Raw genomic sequence first — 23,493 nt, 5'->3', positions numbered from 1 at the left:
ATTTTCTCGGACAATTTAGCTAACAAGAAGATATTTCTTTAATGCAAATCTACTTCCGCGATCTATAATAATATTTTTAACGCAAACAGTCCAATATTGAGTGTGCAAATAATACGGGCGTTGATTTAATGACATTTCTTTAACAGCTAAACACCTCGTTTTTAAGAAATTACAATTTGTGAGTTTACGAGTAATGACTAATATTGGTAACGGGAGGTAGCGAACATCATAGGGTGGACCAGTGGCTGCAGCCTTGAATAATAATTATTATTGTGATTATTTTATAATCAGTTGTGATTTCAGTTATGCAAAAATAGAGCCACCACCTCATCCCTGTATATTCAAGGTACGTTTGACACACAATAGCCGATCTGTATTTTGTACTGAGGTGTTGTCAAACAATGCATTCATGCATTCATTCATGTACGTGCGCGCATGCATGCACACACATAGGGATAAAATAGAGAAAGAGAAAAACAGAGACGGATAGGGTTAGGGGCAAAGAGAAAGGGAGAGGGGGGACCGATATATATAGAGAGAGAGGGGGGAGAGAGAGATATACAGATAGAGATAGAAAGAGACAGAGAAAGAGATAAACAAACAGACAGACATAGATACATGCAGAGATAGAGAGAGAGGGGGGGTGGGAGGGAGAGTAAAAAGAGGAGAGAGAGAGAGAGAGAGGGGAATAGACAGAGAGAGAGAGAGAGAGAGAGAGAGAGAGAGAGAGAGAGAGAGAGAGAGATAGAGAGAGAGAGCAGATATATGATGAGAGAGAAAGGGAGAGAGAGACACACACACACACAGAGAGGGGGGTGGGGGTGGACAGAAAAAAGACTGATGCGCAGACACACATGTATTCATATTTAGATACGACTTTGACTCATCTGCACACACACACACACACACACGCTGGCGCGCGCAGGCATACACACACATACAATTACGCTCTCCCGCACAACCCCACTTAACCTGCCGCCCCTATCGCTATATGCGCCTGTCTCTATGATTAATAAGGGTGTAAAGAAAAAATACAACCTCAAATATTTAACCTTTCTTTTTATTTGCCGTCTGCTCCCTGTGCACAACAAACATCAAATGGGATTTGTCACAACACTGTGATATCCACATCAGAACCGAAGCAAATACACAAAATACAGGATTACTGCCCATGCCGATAGGTGGCGCACTGTGTTCACGGGCATGAATGCGCCAACAGAGGGCGATCTGCAAAGCCGCTGGGAGGTTTGCCTGTCAATAACAGAGCAAACTATTAAATCCCCATAACACACAGACCCTGCCTCCTTAACAATGGGGAGATGAGCCCGGCACATTCGCCTGTTAACACCCAATACAATTTAGCTTATCCATACAAAGCCCGCCATCTTGTGGTGGGCACGTGACGTCTACAGTGGGGTGAGAAATGGCGTTCTAAATCTGGAATCGGTGTCGCAAAACTCGCAGACGATTTAAGCCGATACTATGCAGGGTGTATATATGATCAGTATTAAACGCGCGGTCACCCGACAGTTGATTCACTCAATGGAACAAGATGGTATCTGAACGCAGTTAAAGTGACAGACCCCTAGTTTGTAATTTAAAGGGACATTTCTGAGTTTGCTGCAATTTTTAAAGATGTTATTGACTAATAAAATGTGTCTACGATTAAAATATTAAATATATTTTCTTGTTTAGAATATTAGTCGCTGTATATTAAACGTGTTTCTGATCGTTCTAATATTTTACACTAGGTTAATTTTCATTTTATTTCCTAAAAAATATTTGAAAACGAAATTATATGAAGACAAAATCCAGTTTGGGCTTCTTACAAATATTAAAACGATTAGAAACACATTGAATATATAGACACTGATATTTTAAACAAGAAAATATATTTAATATGTAAGTTTAATCGTAGAAATATTTTATTAGTCGGAAACATCTTACAATGCAGAAAACTCAGGAATGTCCCTTTAAGTAGTAGTAGCTTATGAAACGATAGTGGGTTTCCTTTCTCTCTCGACATAGCCCAGTGGTAGAGCGCTCACTTCATGCGCGTTCGGTTTGGGATCGATCCCCCTCACTGGGCCCATTGGGCTATTTCTCGCTCCAGCCAGTACACCACGACTGGTACATCAATGACCGTGGTATGTGCTATCCTGTCTATGGGATGATGCATATAAAAGATCCTGCTAATCGAAAAGAGTAGCCCATGAAGTGGCGACAGCGGGTTTCCTCCCTCAATATCTGTGTAGTCCTTAACCATATGTCCGACGCCATATAACCGTAAATAAAAGATTCTCTCTTTTTTTGCCAATACATTTTTTTCTCGACCCTCCCCCCACCTTTATAAACTTCGCTCGCTACAGTCTAGACCACCACAGCTGCATAAACATCTACACACGCGCCTGCCTAGTTAAAAATGTACTGAGGTTTCGTTACACAAACATTCTTTTCCTTTCGCAGAATAATGCCTTCCGCTAAAATCTGTGGGTATGTATGACGTCAGAGATGGGAAAAGAAATATCCGTTTATTAAAGATGCACGGAGAATGCATATTCAACGTTTTCGTTCTACAATAGCATTCTCATGTCTAACAATGTAACCAGCGTCATAGCCTCTCCCGTGTTGACTCTGGCCGCACAATGTAAACAATATGCTCCGTATTCAATGTATTGTATACAAAAGCCAATTCATATATTACGGATATGCAATAAGCATGTCGCATTCTATCGTGTCTGCAAATACCTTTAGTTTGTCCGCTTAACAGATATAATTCACGACACTACGAACTAATAATTGTTTTTGTTTAAAAGGACATTCCTGAGTTTGCTGCATTGTAAGATGTTTCCGACTAATAAAATATTTCTACGATTAAACTTACATATTAAATATATTTTCTTGTTTAGAATATCAGTGTCTGTGTATTCAATGTTTTTCTGGTCGTTCTAATATTTGTAAGAAGCCCAAACTGGATTTTGCCTTCAAATAATTTCGTACGTACGAAAAAAACATTTTTTAGGAACTAAAATGAAATTTATCCTAGTACAAATATTAGAACGATTAGAAACACGTTTAATATACAGTCACTAATATTGTATGCAGAACAATATATTTGATATGTAATTACAATCGTTAAAAAGTCTCTGTTAGTCGATAACATCTTAAAAAGTACAGCAAACTCAGAAATGTCCCTTTAAGACTACGCGTGTTTCGTGTTATGCAACAAAATTTTCCCAACGTCTGCTGTAGTGCTGTCGTGGCGAACACGTAATACGAAAATAGTTTCGAATGTTTCGAATTGCAATTCCTAGAACGTGGATGATCTTGGGTTCCAGAATGATTTTAAAACATTCTGGATATGGTGTAACTGTATCGCACGAATTTGTATTGTATCCCTGAAATTTTAGATCAAAACGAAACCCAACCCAGAAATAAACAGTACAGAGCTGACTTTTTTCAGGACTGTTGCAAAATATTAACACGAAGGAAGGAAATATTTTATTTACCGCACTCAACACATTTTATTTACAGTTATATGGCGTCAGACATATGGTTACGGACGACACAGATATAGAGGAAACCCGCTGTCGCCACTTCATGGACTACTCTTTTCGATTAGCAGCAAGGGATCTTTTATATACACCATCCCACAGGCAGGATAGTACATACCACGGCCTTTGTTACACCAGTTCTGGAGGACTGGCTGGAACGAGAAATAGCCTAATGGGTCCACCAACGGGGATCCATCCCAGACCGACTGAGCATCAAGCGAACGCTTTAACCACTAGGCTACGTCCCGCCCCCAATATCAATAGGAACAACCGGCGTCGTGGTTAGGCCATCGGTCAACAGGCTGGTAGGTACTGGGTTCGTATCCCAGTCGAGGCATGGGATTTTTAATCCAGATACCGACTCCAAACCCTGATCGAGTGCTCCCCAAGGATCAATGGGTAGGTGTAAACCGCTTGCACCGACCAGTGATCCATAACTGGTGCAACAAAGGCCATGGTTTGTGCTATCCTGCCTGTGGGAAGCGCAAATAAAAGATCCCTTGCTGCTAATCGGAAAGAGTAGCCCATGTAGTGGCGACAGCCAAACTCTGTGTGATCCTTAACCATATGTCTGACGCCATATAACTGTAAATAAAATGTTTTGAGTGCGTCGTTAAATAAAACATTTCTTTCTTTTTTCTTTCAATAGGGACAACATATTAAACATAGAAGTTTCTGGTGTGTTTTCCTTTGTATAAGGACTATTTTAGCACTTTCTTTTCAAAAAGTCATTGTTGTTTAAACGAAAGTATTTTTTATCCACAGAAATAGATTTCAAGCCAAAAAAAACTCAGTTTTAGACAGAAATATCCTATTGTTTTTAATTTAATTTTAATTAATTAATTTTTATTTTTATGTTTTAGAACTATGTACGTTTCATTCAAAATACAGTTAAAACATGCGACCCTCTCCCAGCCGCCATTAAAAGTTAAAGTTTGTTTTGTTTAACAACACCACTAGAACACATTGATTTATTTATTACCGGGTATTATATGTTAAACATTGTCTTAAAGTGATAACCATTAGTTGCCAGGGGATAGCACATGCCATGGTCTATGATGTACCAGTCGGGGTGCACTGGCTGGAACGAGAAATAGCCCAATGGGACCACCGACGGGGATCGATCCCAGACCGACCGCGCATCAGGCGAGAGTTTTACCATTAGGCTACGTCCACCCTCCACGTTCATTAAAAATGCTTCAGTTTAAAAACGAAAGAAATACGTAGAAAGCCAAAAATTATTAATAAAGCCTATTTTGACACCACTACAAATGAGGAGTGTGTGATACAAGGTCGCCACACATTTTTTTTTTTTAAATGATTGATTGAGTTCTGAGGTATTTTGAAGCGAACATTTTTAAGTTTTGATGCATATTTTCATTAATATGATCATATATATTAATGAAAATATGCAGGGCCGTAGAAAGCCAAGAAATATTGGTAATGCCTATTTTGACTCCATCAGACGTGGGGTGTGTGTGAAATAATGTTGCCGCACACATGTTTTTCAATGGTTGGTTTTTGCTGAATTCTAAGGCATTTTGAAATTTGCAAGTGTTGATGAACATAATGATCCTATTAATGCTATTATATGTGTAACTAAACTAAACAAGTGATATTTAAAAGTTATTCCAGATATTACGTGGATATAAAAGGAGCATAGGCGTACAGGATTAAAAAAAATTGTTGGGGGTGGGAGGTGGGGTTTTGCCGGAATTAAACGAAAATGCCCGAATCTGCATAACAACATTTATTCATATTAGCATTACTATCAAACAGTTATACAGTGTTGCAAACGAACCATTACGCTTTCTGACATGGATTACAACTAATTTTGAGGTTAGAATGACGGAAATACATGGTAAAAGGCTTTCTGTTTAGCACATTTTGCCCGAATATCTGTGTAATATTTGCCCGAATTTGAGGTTTTCGCTCCAGAACTAGAAGGCAGTTTTCCCCATCCCCACCCCCGTCCCCTGTCTCGTACACTTATGAAAAGGAGGTTATAACAATATTATAATAATTACAGAAAGTGTACATTGTTTTCTAGTTGTAACCATGATAATTTGTAGCATTTTGGTCTCTGTGTCACAGTTTATTGAAATATTAATTGTGAAAATGTATTATGTATAATTGTTTTAATCTAGATGTCCACATGTTATGAGGTGGACTTTCTTAATTTAAAACAAAGTTTCGCTGAAAGTGTTTGGTGAGACCGTACACCTTTCCCATAATGGGACGAATGAAGTGCGGCGAGAATTTGAACTACAGACTTGTGAGCAGACGAGATTGCCGCCCCCCCCCCCCCCCCCCCTCCCCGTCCACTACCATCACCACTTCAGATTACATTGTTATGGGCCTATAATAAACGGAATTATAACGATAATTGTATATCTGTAAGGTAAAGCGGTACTATTCTAATATTAAACAACCGGACTTAGGAAATCCCCGGTAACAGGTAAAATTAAACACATTTCCTCGTTATTAACTCTTTAATTTCCACGTGCACAGTGCTGTAAGAGGATAGAGAGATAAAATCTTCTTTTAATTTGTTCCCGACTTGTTTGAACTTTTAAACCGTTGCAAACTTGAATCAAAAAGTATTTCCTCATAGTTTTGTGTTGTAGTTGTAATGTGTTCCTGTACGAGTTAAGCGCTGGGGTACGTTCAGACAACCGCTTGTCGCTAACGCTTGCTACACTGGTTAATACGCTCTACATTAAACCCAATGACCATTTTTTGGAACCAGTAAAAATACTTTGCAAACGTTTAGCGAAACAAAACCTGGCTGAACTTCGGCCTGGTGTTTAATATTTAAACTTTGCACCCCTACGTTACTAGTATAGACCGTGTCCATTTTAAATGTTGCACCTTACGTGAATAGTATAGACCGTAGATGTTAGACTTTTTAACGGTTGTAATTACATGTCAAATATATTTTTCTGCATAAAATATTAGTAGCTGTATATTAAACATGTTTCTGATCGTTCTAATATTTGTACTAAGTTAAATTTCATTTTAGTTCATAAATGTTTTTGTTTTTTTCGTACGTACGAAATTATTTGAAGACAAAATCCAGTTTGGGCTTCTTACAAGTATTAAGACGACAGGAACACATTGAATATACAGACAATGATATTCTAAACAATAAAATATATTTAATATGTAAGTTAAATGGTAGAAATATTTTATTAGTCGAAGACATCTTACAATGCAGCAAACTCAGGAATGTCTCTTTAAGAGAAAACGGCCTCGGTGGCGTCGTGGTTAGGCCATCGGTCTACAGGCTGGTAGGTACTGGGTTCGGATCCCAGTCGAGGCATGGGATTTTTAATCCAGATACCGACTCCAAACCCTGAGTGAGTGCTCTGCAATGCTCAATGGGTAGGTGTAAACCACTTGCACCGACCAGTGATCCATAACTGGTTCAACAAAGGCCATGGTTTGTGCTATCCTGCTTGTGGGAAGCGCAAATAAAAGATCCCTTGCTGCCTGTCGAAAAAGAGTAGCCTATGTGGCGACAGCGGGTTTCCTCTTCAATCTTCAAAACAGTGTCAAAATGACCATATGTTTGACGTCCAATAGCCGATGATAAGATAAAAAATCAATGTGCTCTAGTGGCGTCGTTAAATAAACAAACTTTACTTTTTTTTACTTTAAGAGAAACATCTTACAATACAGAAAACTCAGGAATGTCCCTTTAAGAGAAACATCTTACAATACAGAAAACTCAGGAATGTCCCTTTAAGAGAAACATCTTACAATACAGAAAACTCAGGAATGTCCCTTTAAGAGAAACATCTTACAATACAGAAAACTCAGGAATGTCCCTTTAAGAGAAACATCTTACAATACAGAAAACTCAGGAATGTCCCTTTAAGAGAAACATCTTACAATACAGAAAACTCAGGAATGTCCCTTTAAGAGAAACATCTTACAATACAGAAAAGTTAGGAATGTCCCTTTAAGAGAAACATCTTACAATACAGAAAACTCAGGAATGTCCCTTTAAAGGGACAGACCCTACTTTTCAAACACTAAGACATATTTTTCACCTAGAGCCTAGTTTCAGCACGGACCGTAAAAATGGACATTAAGTTTGGTTAATTTACAAACCTGCAACAAATTTGGATACAACAGAGTGAAACAAGAGTCTGTGACGTTGAAATACCCATAAAAATAAGACTAAAACGCGACTCCATAATCGTTACTTCTCGGACGCACGTGCGTTTTTAAAAATATGAAGAAAAAATAGCATTTTGTGGTATTAGAAACACCGGGATGACCAGAAACACTTCGGTTGTACAGAAATGGATATTCTAAACAATAAAATGCCAGCAAAGTTTGATTTCAGTGATAAAAAAACGGCTCTGATAGTGAAAAATATGCCTTAGTATTTAAGAACTAGGGTATGTTTTGATAGTGGGATATGGGAGGATCGCTATAATGTTCATCTCGGACTACAATAGGTGCTATTTCTCGTTCCAGCCAGTGTATTACGGCAGGTATATCAAAGGCCGTGGTATGTGCTATCCTGTCTGTGGGATGATGCATATAAAAGATCCATTGCTATTAAAAGACAAATGTAGCAGCGTTTTTGTTTTTTCTCTAAGACTTTATGTCAAAATTACCAAATGTTTGTCATCCAATAGCTGATGATTAATAAACTAATGTGCTTCAGCGATGTTAAACAAAACACAAACTTTAAACTCTATAATGGCATCAGTATTGTAACATTTTAAATGGTTCCCAATAATCTATTAATCACATCCCTCAATTTGTTTCAGAGCGAGGTATGGGAGAGTCGCTTTAATGTCCATACAGGACTATAACAGTGCAACGTGTTGGCTGATTAATTTAAAGACGCAGACCCTAGTTTCAACCTGTGAAAATGGACAGTAAGTTCAGTTAATCTACACACCTGTAGCACATTTTTAATGCAGTAAAACATGAGTCCGTGAAATTGAAACAGGGAAATACCCTTAAAAATAGATTAGATATCGTTTTCATAACCGTTACTTGTCAGAGGTGACGTGCGTTTTTTTAAATATGAAAAATGTATTTTGTGGTATTAGAAACACCAGGATGACCAGACAAACTAAGGATATACAGAACTTGATAATCTAAACAATAACAGCTAAGTAATGTTTGATTTTAGTTATCAAAACCGGCGTTACTAGTGAAAAATACACCTTAGTATTTAAAAACTAGTCTGTCACTTTAAAGGGACAGTCCTGAGTTTGCTGCAATTTTTAAGATGTTATCGACTAACAGACTTTTTAACGATTGTAATTACATATCAAATATATTTTTCTGCATGCAATATTAGTGGCTGTATATTAAACGTGTTTCTGATCGTTCTAATATTTGTACTAGTTTAAATTTCATTTTATTTCCTAAAATATTTTTTTTTCATACATACAAAATAATTTGAAGACAAAATCCAGTTTGGGCTTCTTACAAATATTAAGACGACCAAAAACACATTGAATATACAGACACTGATATTCTAAACCAGAAAATATATTTAATGTGTAATTTTAATCGTAGAAATATTTTATTAGTCGGAAACATCTTACAATGCAGCAAACTCAGGAATGTCCCTTTAAAGTGCAGGGGTGTCTCTGAGCAAACATTCCTTTCTTTTCCTTACCTGCTGCCCTCCGCAATATCCCTGGTTGTCGTCGTAGTCTTGGCTGGGCAGGTCGAAGCCAAACCTCCACATGGAGGCTCGCGAGGGAGGGTCTATCATCCGCCCGTGACCCTCCGTGCGCCATATTGACACACAGTTAATTATTAATATCACGTACGACGTGTCGCGCACTCTCATGGTGCAACAGAAGGCCTCACAGAACAGTTTTCCTCAAACGAATACAGATTTATGATGCTTTGCGAACATTTCCCTTTGAGGCATTCAACACGTCACCACTTTTTCTTTTTTGGCTGAGTCTCACAACACAATTTGAGTGTTCATAGTTTGTTAATTAATATTATACCAGTGGAAAGATTTTTTTATTTCTTGCTTCTTCTTTTTTTTTAATCTTCCAATACCATTTATGTTATGTTGCTTTTTTGGTTTGTGTAATATTATTGTATAATAAATTGTCCAATAAATGTTATGCGAAAAGGCTTTGGAGAGCTTAAGTAGCGATTTGTCCTTCCACTCTGTCCAAAGAAAGTGTCTTATTCTCCGACAAACAGCTTCAGGGACGTGTGTTGCAAATATTTTCACATGGTAAGATTTTGGACTTCTCATCTGTAGAATTAACCGGCGTGAAATCGTCAGCGGGGTGCTACATGGCTCTTCCCTGGTCAAGGGTCGCTCGACAAACGGGCACGCGGCGTTCTAAGCTCGTGCAACGTCGTCATCTCACGAGCCATGACGTCACATGATCTTGACGCTCGACGCGCGGTATCTCTCGAACCTGGTTTATCGCTAACCGGTCGTATTACGGCGTTAAGACGTATCTCGGCACGACGTACGCATCCTCATCACTGCTAGACCTCTACGGCGACTGCCACATGCCCAGCGCGCGCTCCGACAGCTTTCTCGTCTGCTGTTGATCTGCTTTGTTTGATTTCCGTGCCAGACCGGCGCACCGCCTCGATAAACAAGATGGCTCCAAGCGCTACGTCGTTGGCGATGGACCGACAGAAGGTCGGCCACTGTAACAACGAGCGTCGTCGGACGCTGTTTACTGTGAGTTTCGCATTGTCCGGCTATTGTACTATTTTCAAAACGAAACACTTATTCTTTTGCCCTCTGTGTGTCTTAAAGTCACTCTCAATGTCATGAGATCTGGAATATATACACAACTCGCTTGTTGTTTTTTGTCGTGTCGTCTGCTCGACAAATATTGTAAATATGTTTGTTTTTTACAAAGCAACTCGTTTTGTTGTTTGATCCCACTTTGCGGTGATTTAAGAATGAAAACATTGTAAAATAACTTCAAATTATTATTCTTGTGGAGTGCTTCTGTTTGATTCGCTTGGTTTGATTTGATTTGATTTAATTTTTGTTGTTTTGTTTTGTTTTGTTATTTATTTCATTTCATTTCATTTCATTTCATTTCATTTCATTTCATTTCATTCCATTTCCATTTTCATTTCAATTTCAATTTCAATTTCAATTTCATTTCATTTCATTTTTTTTTAAATACTGTTCTGTTATGTTCTATTCTGTTCTATTCTATTCTATTTTATTCCATTCCATTCCATTCCTTTCCATTCCATTCCATTGCATTCCATTCTATCATTTCATTTTACTTTCTCTTTATTTCATTTGATTCAATTTTTAAAAGTCTTTTATGTTTAATTTAATTTTAGTTTATGTTATTTTATTTTACTTTACACATTATTTTTATTTATTTTACTCTTCTTTTTTTTTTACTTAACACCATTTGTCATAAATTGTCATCGACTTGATGTTTTACTTTATACTTTACGTAATTTAATTATTCATTTCTTTACTTTTTCTTGATTTAAATTGAATATTGAATTGAGTTCAGCTAATGTCAATTAAATTCACTTAATATCTTACATATACGATTACATTTTACTTTATTTGTTTACGAATCGGTTGACGTGTATTCTACGTGTTGGGGGGTTGACTGATTTGATTGGGTTGGGGGTTTTTTTTATGACTTGTTATGCGATTCATTTTGTTTTTATTATTTACCTTTGTTTGACACACCCAATACCCGTTGATCCTGTTTTTCATTTTCACTATATATATAGATATAGATATAGATATAGATATAGATAGATAGATAGATAGAGGTTATTACCAGAGTGTTTTAGGAATAAAAATTGTGTTATGACGATGCCGAAATACACGAGGGTAATAATCTCTTTATCATATAAGCTCAAGCTTAATACAACGTGTTTTTGTAAACTGTACACGCAACTTTAATTCCAGTCCGCCATTACTAGATATTCAAATGACGTAAGAATATGTTGCGCGGTGTATTTTTGATTGGAAATGACGTCAAACTCGAATGACGTCATTTTGGATGTCCTTACATCAAAATAAAGTTATGCCTAACGTTTTTTGTTTTCTGAACGCTGGACAGCTTTCAGTGTCAAATTGCCATTGAAATGTTTTATTTGATGACTATAAATGCATACGTCAATCATGGAGTGTCAACCAAGTACGTTTGCTTAAATGTCAATAAACCTAGTGCCGATACCTCGACTAATTTACATATAATTTGCAAAGTTACCAAATTCTTAAAGTATGTGATTTGAAAAATATCAACGGGCAGTTCAAAAACCCGCGTGGCTCGTCTAGGTATGATTAGAGATAAGATCTTATATAAAGTATATGTAATAGAGCACGTTTAGTTCACTAGAAAACACAACAAAAACACAATACACTTTGGAATCTGTATTAACCTACGCTGACAAATGTACTGCCGCAGTAGTTAATTAACAACAACAAATAATAACAACCCAGAACTGATCACTTAATTAGTTAATCTCTAGGTGTCTAGTTTACACAATATGCTAATCACTTCACCGTGACACAATACCCACACGTGTGATAATTGAGAAACGCTTCCAGGAGAACTTAATTAATAAAGGAATTACAACTCTATTCCTAACTGGTTAATTTTTAATTAACCCTTAACTACTCATTCAGTAACCTTGTAATACAGACTTAATACTGGTACCTATCACAATAAAGACAATAACCTACAGTTTACCTAGGTCCTCTAGGATGACTGGTTAAACTTCATATATATTAGACAGTGAGCCTACAGTTTACTGCGTCAGATTACCGGCAGCACCGTCTAAATAATATTGGTATAATACAGTATTAAAATATTTAAAGTCACATCAATCACATCAAGGTTATACAACAGAGCAGAAATAATATTTACCAAGTCCAAACGGACGCGTTCCCTGGTAGCCTTCCTATATGTTTCTCCCTGATATCTCTAAAACCCTAGCTATTTATCATAAAACCCTAATATCGCCTGGGGGCACAACGCGGTCCTCCCCCTATCAAGTGATATTTCCACAGCGACCAAGCCGGCATATTTTTCTTAGAAGCCTAGACTTGCTGACGCCTAGTCCGCCAGCAATACCCCGATCGTACCGAACTAGCGGAGGTATTACGTAACTACTGGCCACATGGCCTCCGCACGTGGGCTGGGTGTGTATTAGGCACAGCTCGACCACGGTCGCGCGGGGGTATTACGTAACAAAGTGCCCATCTGGGCTTAAGTGCATATTGGAACTGCACACGGCCCTCTAAAACAATTAATATCGCCACAGGCGAAAACAAAATTAAGAGCCTGTTCCGTCACAGTGTGTGTGTGTGTGTATGTGTGTGTATGCATGTATGCATGTATGTATGTATGTGTGTGTGTTTATATAGTTTATTGCCCCAGAAATATGTTATGATAGTGTCAGGGTTGTACATGGGCGTACATAGGGGGGGGGGGGGGTTCGATGGGTTCGACCGAAACCCCCTCCCCCTCCCCTGAAATCGCTTTTTTTATAATTTAATATATCTGACATTATTATATTTTCTCAACATAGAAATATATGCCCAATATCTCTGCAATCTATTTTGGAACCCCCCTTTACAAAATCTTATGTACGCCCATGTTGTAGTACATAGTAAACAATCATTTCAAAATGTTAATCTACAAATAATGTACATACTAATATATAAAAAGGAGCAGTCACAAAATTGGAAATAAGAAGACGATTGAAAGGAGAAAAGTAAAAATGAAACTATAGATATACTTTGAAACTTCTCAGTTGTGACGTTCTAAAAAATTTAACCAGGGTTCCCAATTGTCGTCGAATTCTGTATGTAAATAGTTTTTGTAATATATGTATTTTTCCATTTGTAACTTATCTTTAATAAAAAAAAAAATTGATACCTTTTTCATTTAGTGTACTCGTTTTGTAATTTTTATTTGATTACGTGATGTTTTACGTTAACAACCAATTTACAAATGTATTTTTCCAATTTATAATTCCAAATAAAACTGTTCTTAGTCAACTGGATGTAGTCACGTTTTCGTAGTAACCATTCTTGGTTACTCCAGAGTTCAACGACTTTAGGACAGTCACAAAATAGATGCTGCAGTGTTTCTGGTTCATGTTAACAAACGTTACACATACCAGAATCAATCAGTTTAATTTTATGTAAAAATTTATTTGTTGGTATAATTCCATGTAAAATCTGGTACTGAAACCCCCAAAGAGCAAAATGGTAAACTATAATATTTTGCCCATAATGAAGAGGTAAAATCACACCCTTTCACTGAATATTTCATTTGTGATGTAGGAACAATAGACGATTTATTTAGTACTTTATAAAAAGTTTTATTTCCTAATTGGTCTTTTAAGAAGAATTTAATTTTTGATGGAAATATTGGATTTTGCCTAAATTAAATTTTTAATTATTTGTATTTATTTTATCAGGCATAAAGGATTTGACAGCCGTTAATAACGAGGTATATTCTAAAAAATTTGACCTTATGTTATGTTTTGCTTTAAAGGTATCAAAATTCATGTATCGCCGTTCGTCATCTAATAAATCTTGTATAAATAATATGCCTTTTTCAATATAGAGTTTATAAAATATTGTTTTGTTTTTTGTCTATTAATATTTTATTACTATACCAAATATTAGAACTTAACAAGTCATCATTATTAAAGATGAGTCTATGTTGAAGTATTAGTCAGCTATTTAATACATCTTTCCAAAACTAGTTATTTATGTTCCTTTTCTTAATTTGAATAAAAGTATCCCCATATATTATTAATTGTTTAGTTGTTAAGCCTGTTACAGATTGAACGAGAGTTGTCCAATTGGAATGTCATAGAAATAGTCTTCTTATTCCAGTCAATTCCAGTGCTGCTGTAAAATGTATAACGTCCAACATTTTAATTCCCCCATTTCGTAATCTTGCACTAAAATTTCACGTCTAATTTTATCTGGTTTATTTTGCCATTTAAAATTGAAAATGATTTTATTTATTTATTTATTTTAGCAATTTCAGTGATGGATTTGGTAAGAAAATTAATAAATGTGTTATTTTGGAGTTTTTACAACAACAATTCTGCCCAGGACTGTAAGTTTTCTCATTAACCACTGTTTTATCGTATACACTAGTTTTCAGTTTTATCTTTTGCTATAATTTTATCTAATACTTTTTTCAGTCTATTCGCAATGCACCCAGAAGCAATTTTATATATACAGTTTAGACGAGTAATAGGTCGCCAATTTTTCAAAAACTGCTTTGGTTTATTGGCTTTTGGTATACAGGTAATGATTCCTAATTTTTGTGTACTAGACATTTCTTTTATACTGCAGCTATAGTTAATAGACCTAATTATAAAACTCGTTTGTGTGTATTGTTATTATTATTATTATTATTATTATTATTATTGCTATTATTGTTATTGTTGTTGTTGTTCTTGTTCTTGTTGTTGCTTTCTTTTGGTACCGGCCTCGGTGGCGTCGTGGCAGGCCATCGGTCTACAGGCTGGTAGGTACTGGGTTCGGATCCCAGTCGAGGCATGGGATTTTTAATCGAGATACCGACTCCAAACCCTGAGTGAGTGCTCCGCAAGGCTCAATGGGTAGGTGTAAACCACTTGCACCGACCAGTGATCCATAACTGGTTCAACAAAGGCCATGGTCTGTGCTATCCTGCCTGTGGGAAGCGCAAATAAAAGATCCCTTGCTGCCTGTCGTAAAAAAGAGTAGCCTATGTGGCGACAGCGGGTTTCCTCTAAAAACAGTGTCAGAATGACCATATGTTTGACGTCCAATAGCCGATGATAAGATAAAAAATCAATGTGCTCTAGTGGCGTCGTTAAATAAAACAAACTTTACTTTGCTTTCTTTTGGAGATGGTATAAACACAACTAAAAACTTTTATATAAAAGTAGATTTACCAGTGTTTTGTCCGACTACAATTAAAAATTTCTCGATGAAAATAAAATAAAATATTTTAACAAAATATGAGTACCGTTTCAAATGTTACTATGGATGTTTCACTGAATTTGTGTATGACTTTTCAACTACAAAGGTCCAGACTCGTGCCTAAGTAGTTGTCAAATTTGAGAGAATATATTTTTGTATACCTAAATACCTATAATATTGTTAATATACCATCATGATCATGATTAGTATTAGTATTGGCAGTAGTAATTTTTTAAGTTATATTTTTGTCGAGTTAATATTCATAATATTTATTTATATCCACGAAGGTGTATTATGTGATTATAAAAGTGGTAATTTAAGGCAATAAACGTTTTTTAAAAATGTTCTTATAAATTATACGTTGTTTGTAGTTGAGTTGTGTAGAAGATTGTCTAACTAATTACTTAGTTCGTCTGTTTGTCTCCGTCACGTGGCTGCCGAAATTCGGTGAGGCAAACAGCGCGCGCATCTGTTGGCACTACTTCACCTTGATTTGTGGAACGACTTTTGATTGTCATTGACTGCTTCCAAAACAAACACGTGTTGTGATGGCAGTCTCTCTCTCTCTCTCTCTCCTCTCTCTCTCTCTCTCTCTCTCTCTATCCTCTCTATATATATATATATATATATATATATATATATATAGATATATCGGCTAGATATCTATATCTATATATCTCTCTCTATATCTCCTCTCTGTCTCGCTATCTCTCTCTCTCTCTGTCTAGCTAGTCATCTCTCTCTCTCTATCTCTCTCTCTCTCATAATATATATCTCTCTCTGTCTCTATCTCTTATATACATATCTCTCTGTCTCTTCTCGCTGTCTCTCTCTCTCTCTCTCTCTCTATCTCTCTCTCTCTCTCTCTCTCTCTAGGTATATATCTATCTCTCTCTCTCTATCTCTCTCTCTCTCTCTCTTCCGTCTTTCTCTCTTCTCCTCGCTCTTCTCTCTCTCTCTCTATCTCTCTCTCTCTCTCTCTCTCTCTCTCTTCTGAAACACACACACACGTTTGCTTTCACTGTGCTCCACCCATTTCTCTTTTCCTCCTATCTAGCTTTCCCTTTATCTCTCTTTACATTGACTTATATATCTCAACACACTGTCTATACCCCCCTCTCCCCGACACACACACACACACTACTCAGAACCTCCTGACTTTTCCTTCCTCCCTTTATCACACCATCCTTGTTGTCTCTGTCTCTCTCCTCCCCATCTATCATATCTCTCTCCATCTCTTCATCTTTCTTCTTCAGTCTGTCTGTCGCTCGGCTGTGTCTTACCCTCCATTCTACTTTTGTTTTGTTTGGGGGGGTTGTTGTTGTTGTTTTGGGGGGTTGGGGGGATTCAGTAGAGTTAAATAAGAGTACTGTGGTAACATAATATAATCATTTGCAAGCTCAGGCTATATAACTTTTTTAAACAACATAAAAATATATTATGTTGTCAGTTCATCGTATTACAGTGTAACCACAATGTTATATGATGTAGGATCAATAAAACATATTTAGTTTTATAATGTAAGATACATACAACATTATAATAATTTGCAGCCATACGATGTTTGAAATAATTTATATATTTTGTGGTGTGAATTTCACAACAATACTCATAGCAATTGGGTCATGTCCTTACTTTTACCATTCCATGAAAGAAACAGATAGGAAAATTTTAAATATTTTTGAAGTATGTACAAAAAATCAAGGTAAAATACAGGATGCGTAGTTGGTACATAGTGGGTTTTTCGACAAAATAACGTCCTTAAATGTTTTAAAAGTTTAGTTTTAAAGGGACATTCCTGAGTTTGCTACACTTTTTAAGATGTTATCGACTAACCGAGACTTTTTAACTCTGCATAAAATATTAGTGGCTGTATATTAAACGTGTTTTTGACCGTTCTAATATTTGTACTAGGTTCAATTTCATTTTATTTCCTAAAAATTATTTTTTCATACGTACGAAATTATTTGAAGACAAAATCCAGTTTGGGCTTCTTACAAATATTGAGATGATCAGAAACACATTGAATATACAGACTCTGATATTCTAAACAAGAAAATATATTTAATATGTAAGTTTAATCGTAGAAATATTTTATTAGTGGGAAACATCTTACAATGCAGCAAACTCAGGAATATCCCTTTAATTTGGAATATCCTAACAGTAAGAGTATTGGCACTCACAACTTGTATCCTTGTATCCTTGTATCCTTGTATGCAAAACAAATACTCTTCCATGTTCAAAGATTTCTGTTGCGTTGTCCAAGATACTTATTTAATGCCACATTCAAGTGAAAGAAAATTAAATGGAAAATCCTTTGAATAAAGTACCTCAAAAGTAAGTTCACTTATGCAACTTTCAGTATGTTAGTAACAGTATGGAAATACAGGCGAGGGACATACATATCTAGTTACACATTTCTAAAATATAAAGTTTAATAACACAGTATGATCACTAAATATCTCGTGAACACAACAAGTCATGTTCCCAGACAAACGTTTAAGCATAAAATAAAAATCCCAACTGTATCTAATTTAGCCTTTGCAAGGGATGTGAATTTTGGAATAATTTCTAAAATAAAAGACTCGTTTTATTTTAAAGGGACATTCCTGAGTTTGCTTCACTTGTTAAGATGTTATCGACTAACAGAGACTTTTTAACGACTGTAATGACATATCAAATATATTTTTCTGCATAAACTATTAGTAGCTGTATATTAAACGTGTTTCTAATCGTTCTAATATTTGTACTAGGCAATCTAATTAAAATTAGCTCCACTATTACATGTGGATCTAACACCAGCCAGTTGGAGCTCATGTCCACCAATCAAAACCTTACTTACAGAATCATGCCAGTGATTTAAAAATAATTTGAAAACATTTCGAATTATCCTGAGGGTATACAACATGTTTCGTGTGAATTAGGAATGCCTTATTTAGACCAGTAGAACTAATTTTAATCGGATTGCTAACAACACTGCGTAGTCTCCAATGTCCAGGTAACATTTCGTCAGTAAATAATAATTTAAATATTGACCAATCACACTTCGCCTTTTATAACGCTATTTGGGAGCATACACATTCTAAAAATATCGGGCGAGTCTATGTTGGTGTCCGCAGAGCGAACCATACCAATACATTCGAGATAGGTTATCAGTCTTCAATTTTACTTTAAAAATTATTTATTTATTTATATAAAAAAACCCATGTTTTAAGGCATTCGTAATTCATACGAAACATGTCGTATACCCTCAGGATAATTCGGAATGTTTTCAAATTATTTTTAAATCACTGGCATGATTCTGCAAGTAAGGTTTTGATTGGTGGACATGGGCTCCAACTGGCTGGTGTTAGATCCACATGTAATAGTGGAGCTAATTTTAATTAGATTGTGTACTAGGTTAAATTTCATTTTATTTCGTAAAAAAATTTTTTTTAGTACTTACGAAATTATTTGAAGAAAATCCAATTTGAGCTTCTTACAAATATTAAGACGACCAGAACCACATTGAATATACAGACATTGATATTCTAAACAAGAAAATATATGTAATACAGAAGTTTAATCGTAGAAATATTTTATTACTTGTAAACATCTTACAATGCAGCAAACTCAGGAATGTCCCTTTAAGAGAAACATCTTACAATGCAGCAAACTCGGGAATGTCCCTTTAAGAGAAACATCTTACAATGCAGCAAACTCGGGAATGTCCCTTTAAGAGAAACACCTTACAATGCAGCAAACTCGGGAATGTCCCTTTAAGAGAAACATCTTACAATGCAGCAAACTCGGGAATGTCCCTTTAAGAGAAACATCTTACAATGCAGCAAACTCGGGAATGTCCCTTTAAGAGAAACATCTTACAATGCAGCAAACTCAGGAATGTCCCTTTAAGAGAAACATCTTACAATGCAGCAAACTCAGGAATGTCCCTTTAAGTAATGTCTATAATATATTTTAAATTGTGTATTTTCATGCATTTACGCTAGACTGATATTCTATAATTTAGGATGTGTAGGGTGTGTGTAGAATATTGCATATGTTAATAAACTTTAGAACCGGGACTCAAAATGTTACCAAGTTTGATATTGACCCATAAAGCTTTTTGCTAGGTGGTGAAAAAAAAGAAGACAAAAATAAATTTCGAAACAGACAACTGAAAAACAAATTCTGAAGAATACTGGTACAAATTTGTTATCTTTGGTTCATTGCTTTTATCTGTGCGTTTGTTTCTGGTTTGTTTTGTTTGGTGTTTTGTTTCGTTGTTTGTTTGTTTATCTGCTTTGTCTGCTTTGTCTGCTTTGTTTGTTGGGTTTATATTTTTATTCATTTAATTTTTGAGGGTATTGTTCTGTTTTCTTTTTTGTTTTTTGTTTTTGTTTGTTTAATGTTTAATGTTTTGTTGGGTTTATTATTATTATATATTTTATTTTTTTTGGTCTCAATTGTGTTCTTTTCTTGGTTTTCGTATTTCTTCTTTTGGATTTAATTGGGGTGAGCGAGGAAAGGAAAGGAAATGTTTTTATTTAACGACGCACGTAACACATTTTGACCGGACTCGGTGGCGTCGTGGCAGGCCATCGGTCTACAGGCTGGTAGGTACTGGGTTCGGATCCCAGTCGAGGCATGGGATTTTTAATCCAGATACCGACTCCAAACCCTGAGTGAGTGCTCCGCAAGGCTCAATGGGTAGGTGTAAACCACTTGCACCGACCAGTGATCCATAACTGGTTCAACAAAGGCCATGGTTTGTGCTATCCTGCCTGTGGGAAGCGCAAATAAAAGATCCCTTGCTGCTAATCGGAAGAGTAGCCCATGTAGTGGCGACAGCGGGTTTCCTCTCAAAATCTGTGTGGTCCTTAACCATATGTCTGACGCCATATAACCGTAAATAAATTGTGTTGAGTGCGTCGTTAAATAAATCATTTCTTTCTTGTAACACATTTTATTTACCGTTATATGGCGTCGTACATATGGCTAAGGACCACACATAGATACTGAGAGAGGAAACCCGCTGTCGCCACATCATGGGCTAGTCTTTTTCGATTAGCAGCAAGGGATCTTTTATATGCACCATCCCAGAGACAGGATAGTACATACCACGGCCTTTGACGCGCTGTCGGTCTAGGATCGATCCCCGTCGGTGGACTCATTTGGTTATTTCTCATTCCAGCCAGTGCTCCACTCAACTGGTGTAACAAAGGCAGTGTGTTTTTCTTGTCCTGCTCTAAATACAAAATTCTGGCTTGTGTCTCTACTAGAGGTCGTGCGCCCCCTCCCCCAATAACACTTCTGATAACGTTCCTGTAACGACCCTTTAGTTATGTGACTTTTCGAAATATTACAGTTTTTAACACTAAGTACACTCTAGTACTGACACAGGATATAAAAAGGACACACTCAAGCTAATATTTAATTGAAAAAAACCCGAAAGATAAACGAAAGAAAGAAACAGAAAGAAAAAAGCTGACAATGTAAAAAATAAAAGTTGTTAAAACGAGGGTGGTGACTGAGTTGGTAGTTGGGGAAGTGAGAATTTCTGTTACGATAGGCCCGACTAATACAAAGTCTTTTCAACAACTCAAATTAATGTTAATTTCTTTTTGTAATATCAGGGTCTCTAGCAAATGTGTTTTCGGATGTCCTACTACTACTACTGCTGCTGCTGCTGCTGCTGCTACTACTACTACTACTAATACTAATACTAATACTAATACTAAATAAATAGATGATTAGATAGATAGATAGATACCATTAGACAGACTGCTAGATAGATATATTGATAGAGGATGGATGGATGGATGGATGGATGGATATAAAGACGGATGGATGGATAGGTGGGTGGGTTTATGGATGTGTGGAATTTTGGATGGATGGATGGATGGATGGATATAAAGACGGATGGGTGGATGTATGGATGTGTCAATTTTTTGATGGATGGATGGATGGCTGGCTGGATGGATGGATATAAAGACGGATGGATGGATAGGTGGGTGGGTTTATGGATGTGTGGATATCTGGATGGATGGATGGATGGATATAAAGATGGATGGATGGACATATATGGATAACTATACAATGTCGATTGATATATAGACAGACACACACACAGACAGTCAGATATATATTACAGAAATAACAGTACACGATAATAATTTTAAAAATATATTTATTACTTACAATAACCCTAAATATATAAAAACATGGATAAACAGCACTATGCACGTAATTATTATAATCATTTACCAAATTAATTTATGCATACATCTCTCAGAAAGTAGGGCATTTAAATTAAAGTTGGCATAAAAGCGATTGATTTGCAACTATAATATCTACCATAAACATATCACGCATCACCGTGTGTTAATGGGCTGAGATTACTACGCCGTGAACCTAAATGTACCCGTCCCTAATTCGGGGAACAGCTTTAAATCGTCTCCCACAATGGGCGCAACATGAAAGCACACGTTATTTGCCATTTTTTTCCAGGACTGATAACGATTTTTGCCAGTAATCGGGACGAGTTATGTCCCTTGTTGAACCGACAAATGCCCGCAGATCGAGGGTTTTTCTCGACTGGCTTTCTGTGGCTGTTTCGGCTGGTTTCGGCGTAACAGGTTTCGGTGTCGTGTCTTGTCGGTCTGGGTCTGAGGCATAGCCAGTGGTTGGTTTCCTTCGTCGTCGGTGTTTTCGTCGTCGGTGCTTTCGTCGCTTTGGTTTTTTCGTCGATGGTCGAGGTGTCCGGATTTATATTCCCGATTTTGATGGCCGATGTCTTTCGATGGCAGATGTCTGCACAGCCGGTACAAACTCTTCCTGGTACGGGGCCCACAACCGAGACACTGTTTGCCGGTCTTTTCATCCTTACCCCAACTATTTCTGAAAATAAAGTCAATGTCTAATGTTAGAATTGAAAATCTGTTACGAAATTACAGGTAGATTATAATCATTTGAGAACCGTGGCTTTAATTTTACATCATCCTCTACCCTATGGTTCATTGTACTCTACTATTCCATCTCTATCCAACCCTGTCACATATTCATAATCTGTGTGTGTGAGTATGTGTGTGTGTGTGTGTTTGTGTGTGTGGTGTGGCTGCGTGTGCGTGCGTGTGTGTGTGTGTGTGTGTCTGTCTTCTCTCTCTCTCTCTCCTCTCTCACTTCAATCTCCCTCGCTCTCTCATCTCTCTCTCTCTCTCTCGTTCTGGGTTAGAACCAATCTTTTCTCGCATTTTATTTTCTTGCTTAAATCAGTTGTGTTTAAAGTATCGGCGAACTCGAAATTATCAATGCAAAGGTATTTGTATGCCAAACTTAGAATTTGTGTTGTATTAGAGCGGGAATATTTGTCTACCGTGTGGTAGTCAGCCATTCCACGTTTTCTTTTTTTGCTATAGAGTGATCTCTGACGGCAGAGAGCGATCATAACCGTACAAAAGTCCGTCTAGCTCTCGAACTAGGGCTATACCAACCTGTGTGATATCTCCACTGGATGAGACACTGCGAACAGGTCACGTGTGGCGGAAGTCGGAGAGTGACGTCGATCATCCCTCTCGTGCTTCCAATGTACTTCCGGATGGAACCATCCGGCTGCTTGAGCACGTTCTGGTCTAGACACGCATGCGTCGCCTGGACTTTCACGTTGTTAACCGGACACAGCCGAAACTCGAAGTAGCCGAAGTGATTGGCGGTTATCTGCACTGTGACGGTTATTGTCTGCCCTTGGGTGTACTCATCTAACGATGACTCCCGTGGCGTTTTACCCCCGCTCGTGCTCACTGTGGTTCTTTCTGAGACATGAGTCTCCGCCCCGCCACATTTCCCGCATTCTTACCCCACTGGCCTGTAAAAATGCCACTATTATCAGGAAAGAGGAAAGTTCATTAACGCCGCACTCTCCATTTTTTTTACGGTTATATGGCGTCAAATATGGTTAAGACCACGATATTAAAGAAACCCGCTGCGCCACTACTGGGCTCTCTTTTC

The 23,493-nt window shown here is 37.0% G+C and overlaps 1 protein-coding gene across 1 annotated transcript in view; it reads right to left on the bottom strand.

The window, feature by feature from the left end:
- Positions 1–21,934: 21,934 nt before the first annotated feature.
- LOC121373444 overlaps positions 21,935–23,493 on the bottom strand; it is a 3,829-nt gene continuing 2,270 nt past the window's right edge. Inside the window, exons 2-3 of the mRNA XM_041500106.1 lie at positions 22,980–23,310; positions 21,935–22,386 (exon numbers count right to left, since the gene is read on the bottom strand). Of these exons, the coding sequence (XP_041356040.1) occupies positions 21,935–22,386; positions 22,980–23,310 (783 nt within the window). The remainder of the gene's footprint in view (positions 22,387–22,979; positions 23,311–23,493) is intronic.

The sequence above is a fragment of the Gigantopelta aegis genome, chromosome 5 (genome assembly GCF_016097555.1).
Source record: "Gigantopelta aegis isolate Gae_Host chromosome 5, Gae_host_genome, whole genome shotgun sequence".
NCBI classification, from domain to species: Eukaryota; Metazoa; Mollusca; class Gastropoda; order Neomphalida; family Peltospiridae; genus Gigantopelta; species Gigantopelta aegis.
This window is presented reverse-complemented; position numbering and strand designations above follow the sequence as displayed.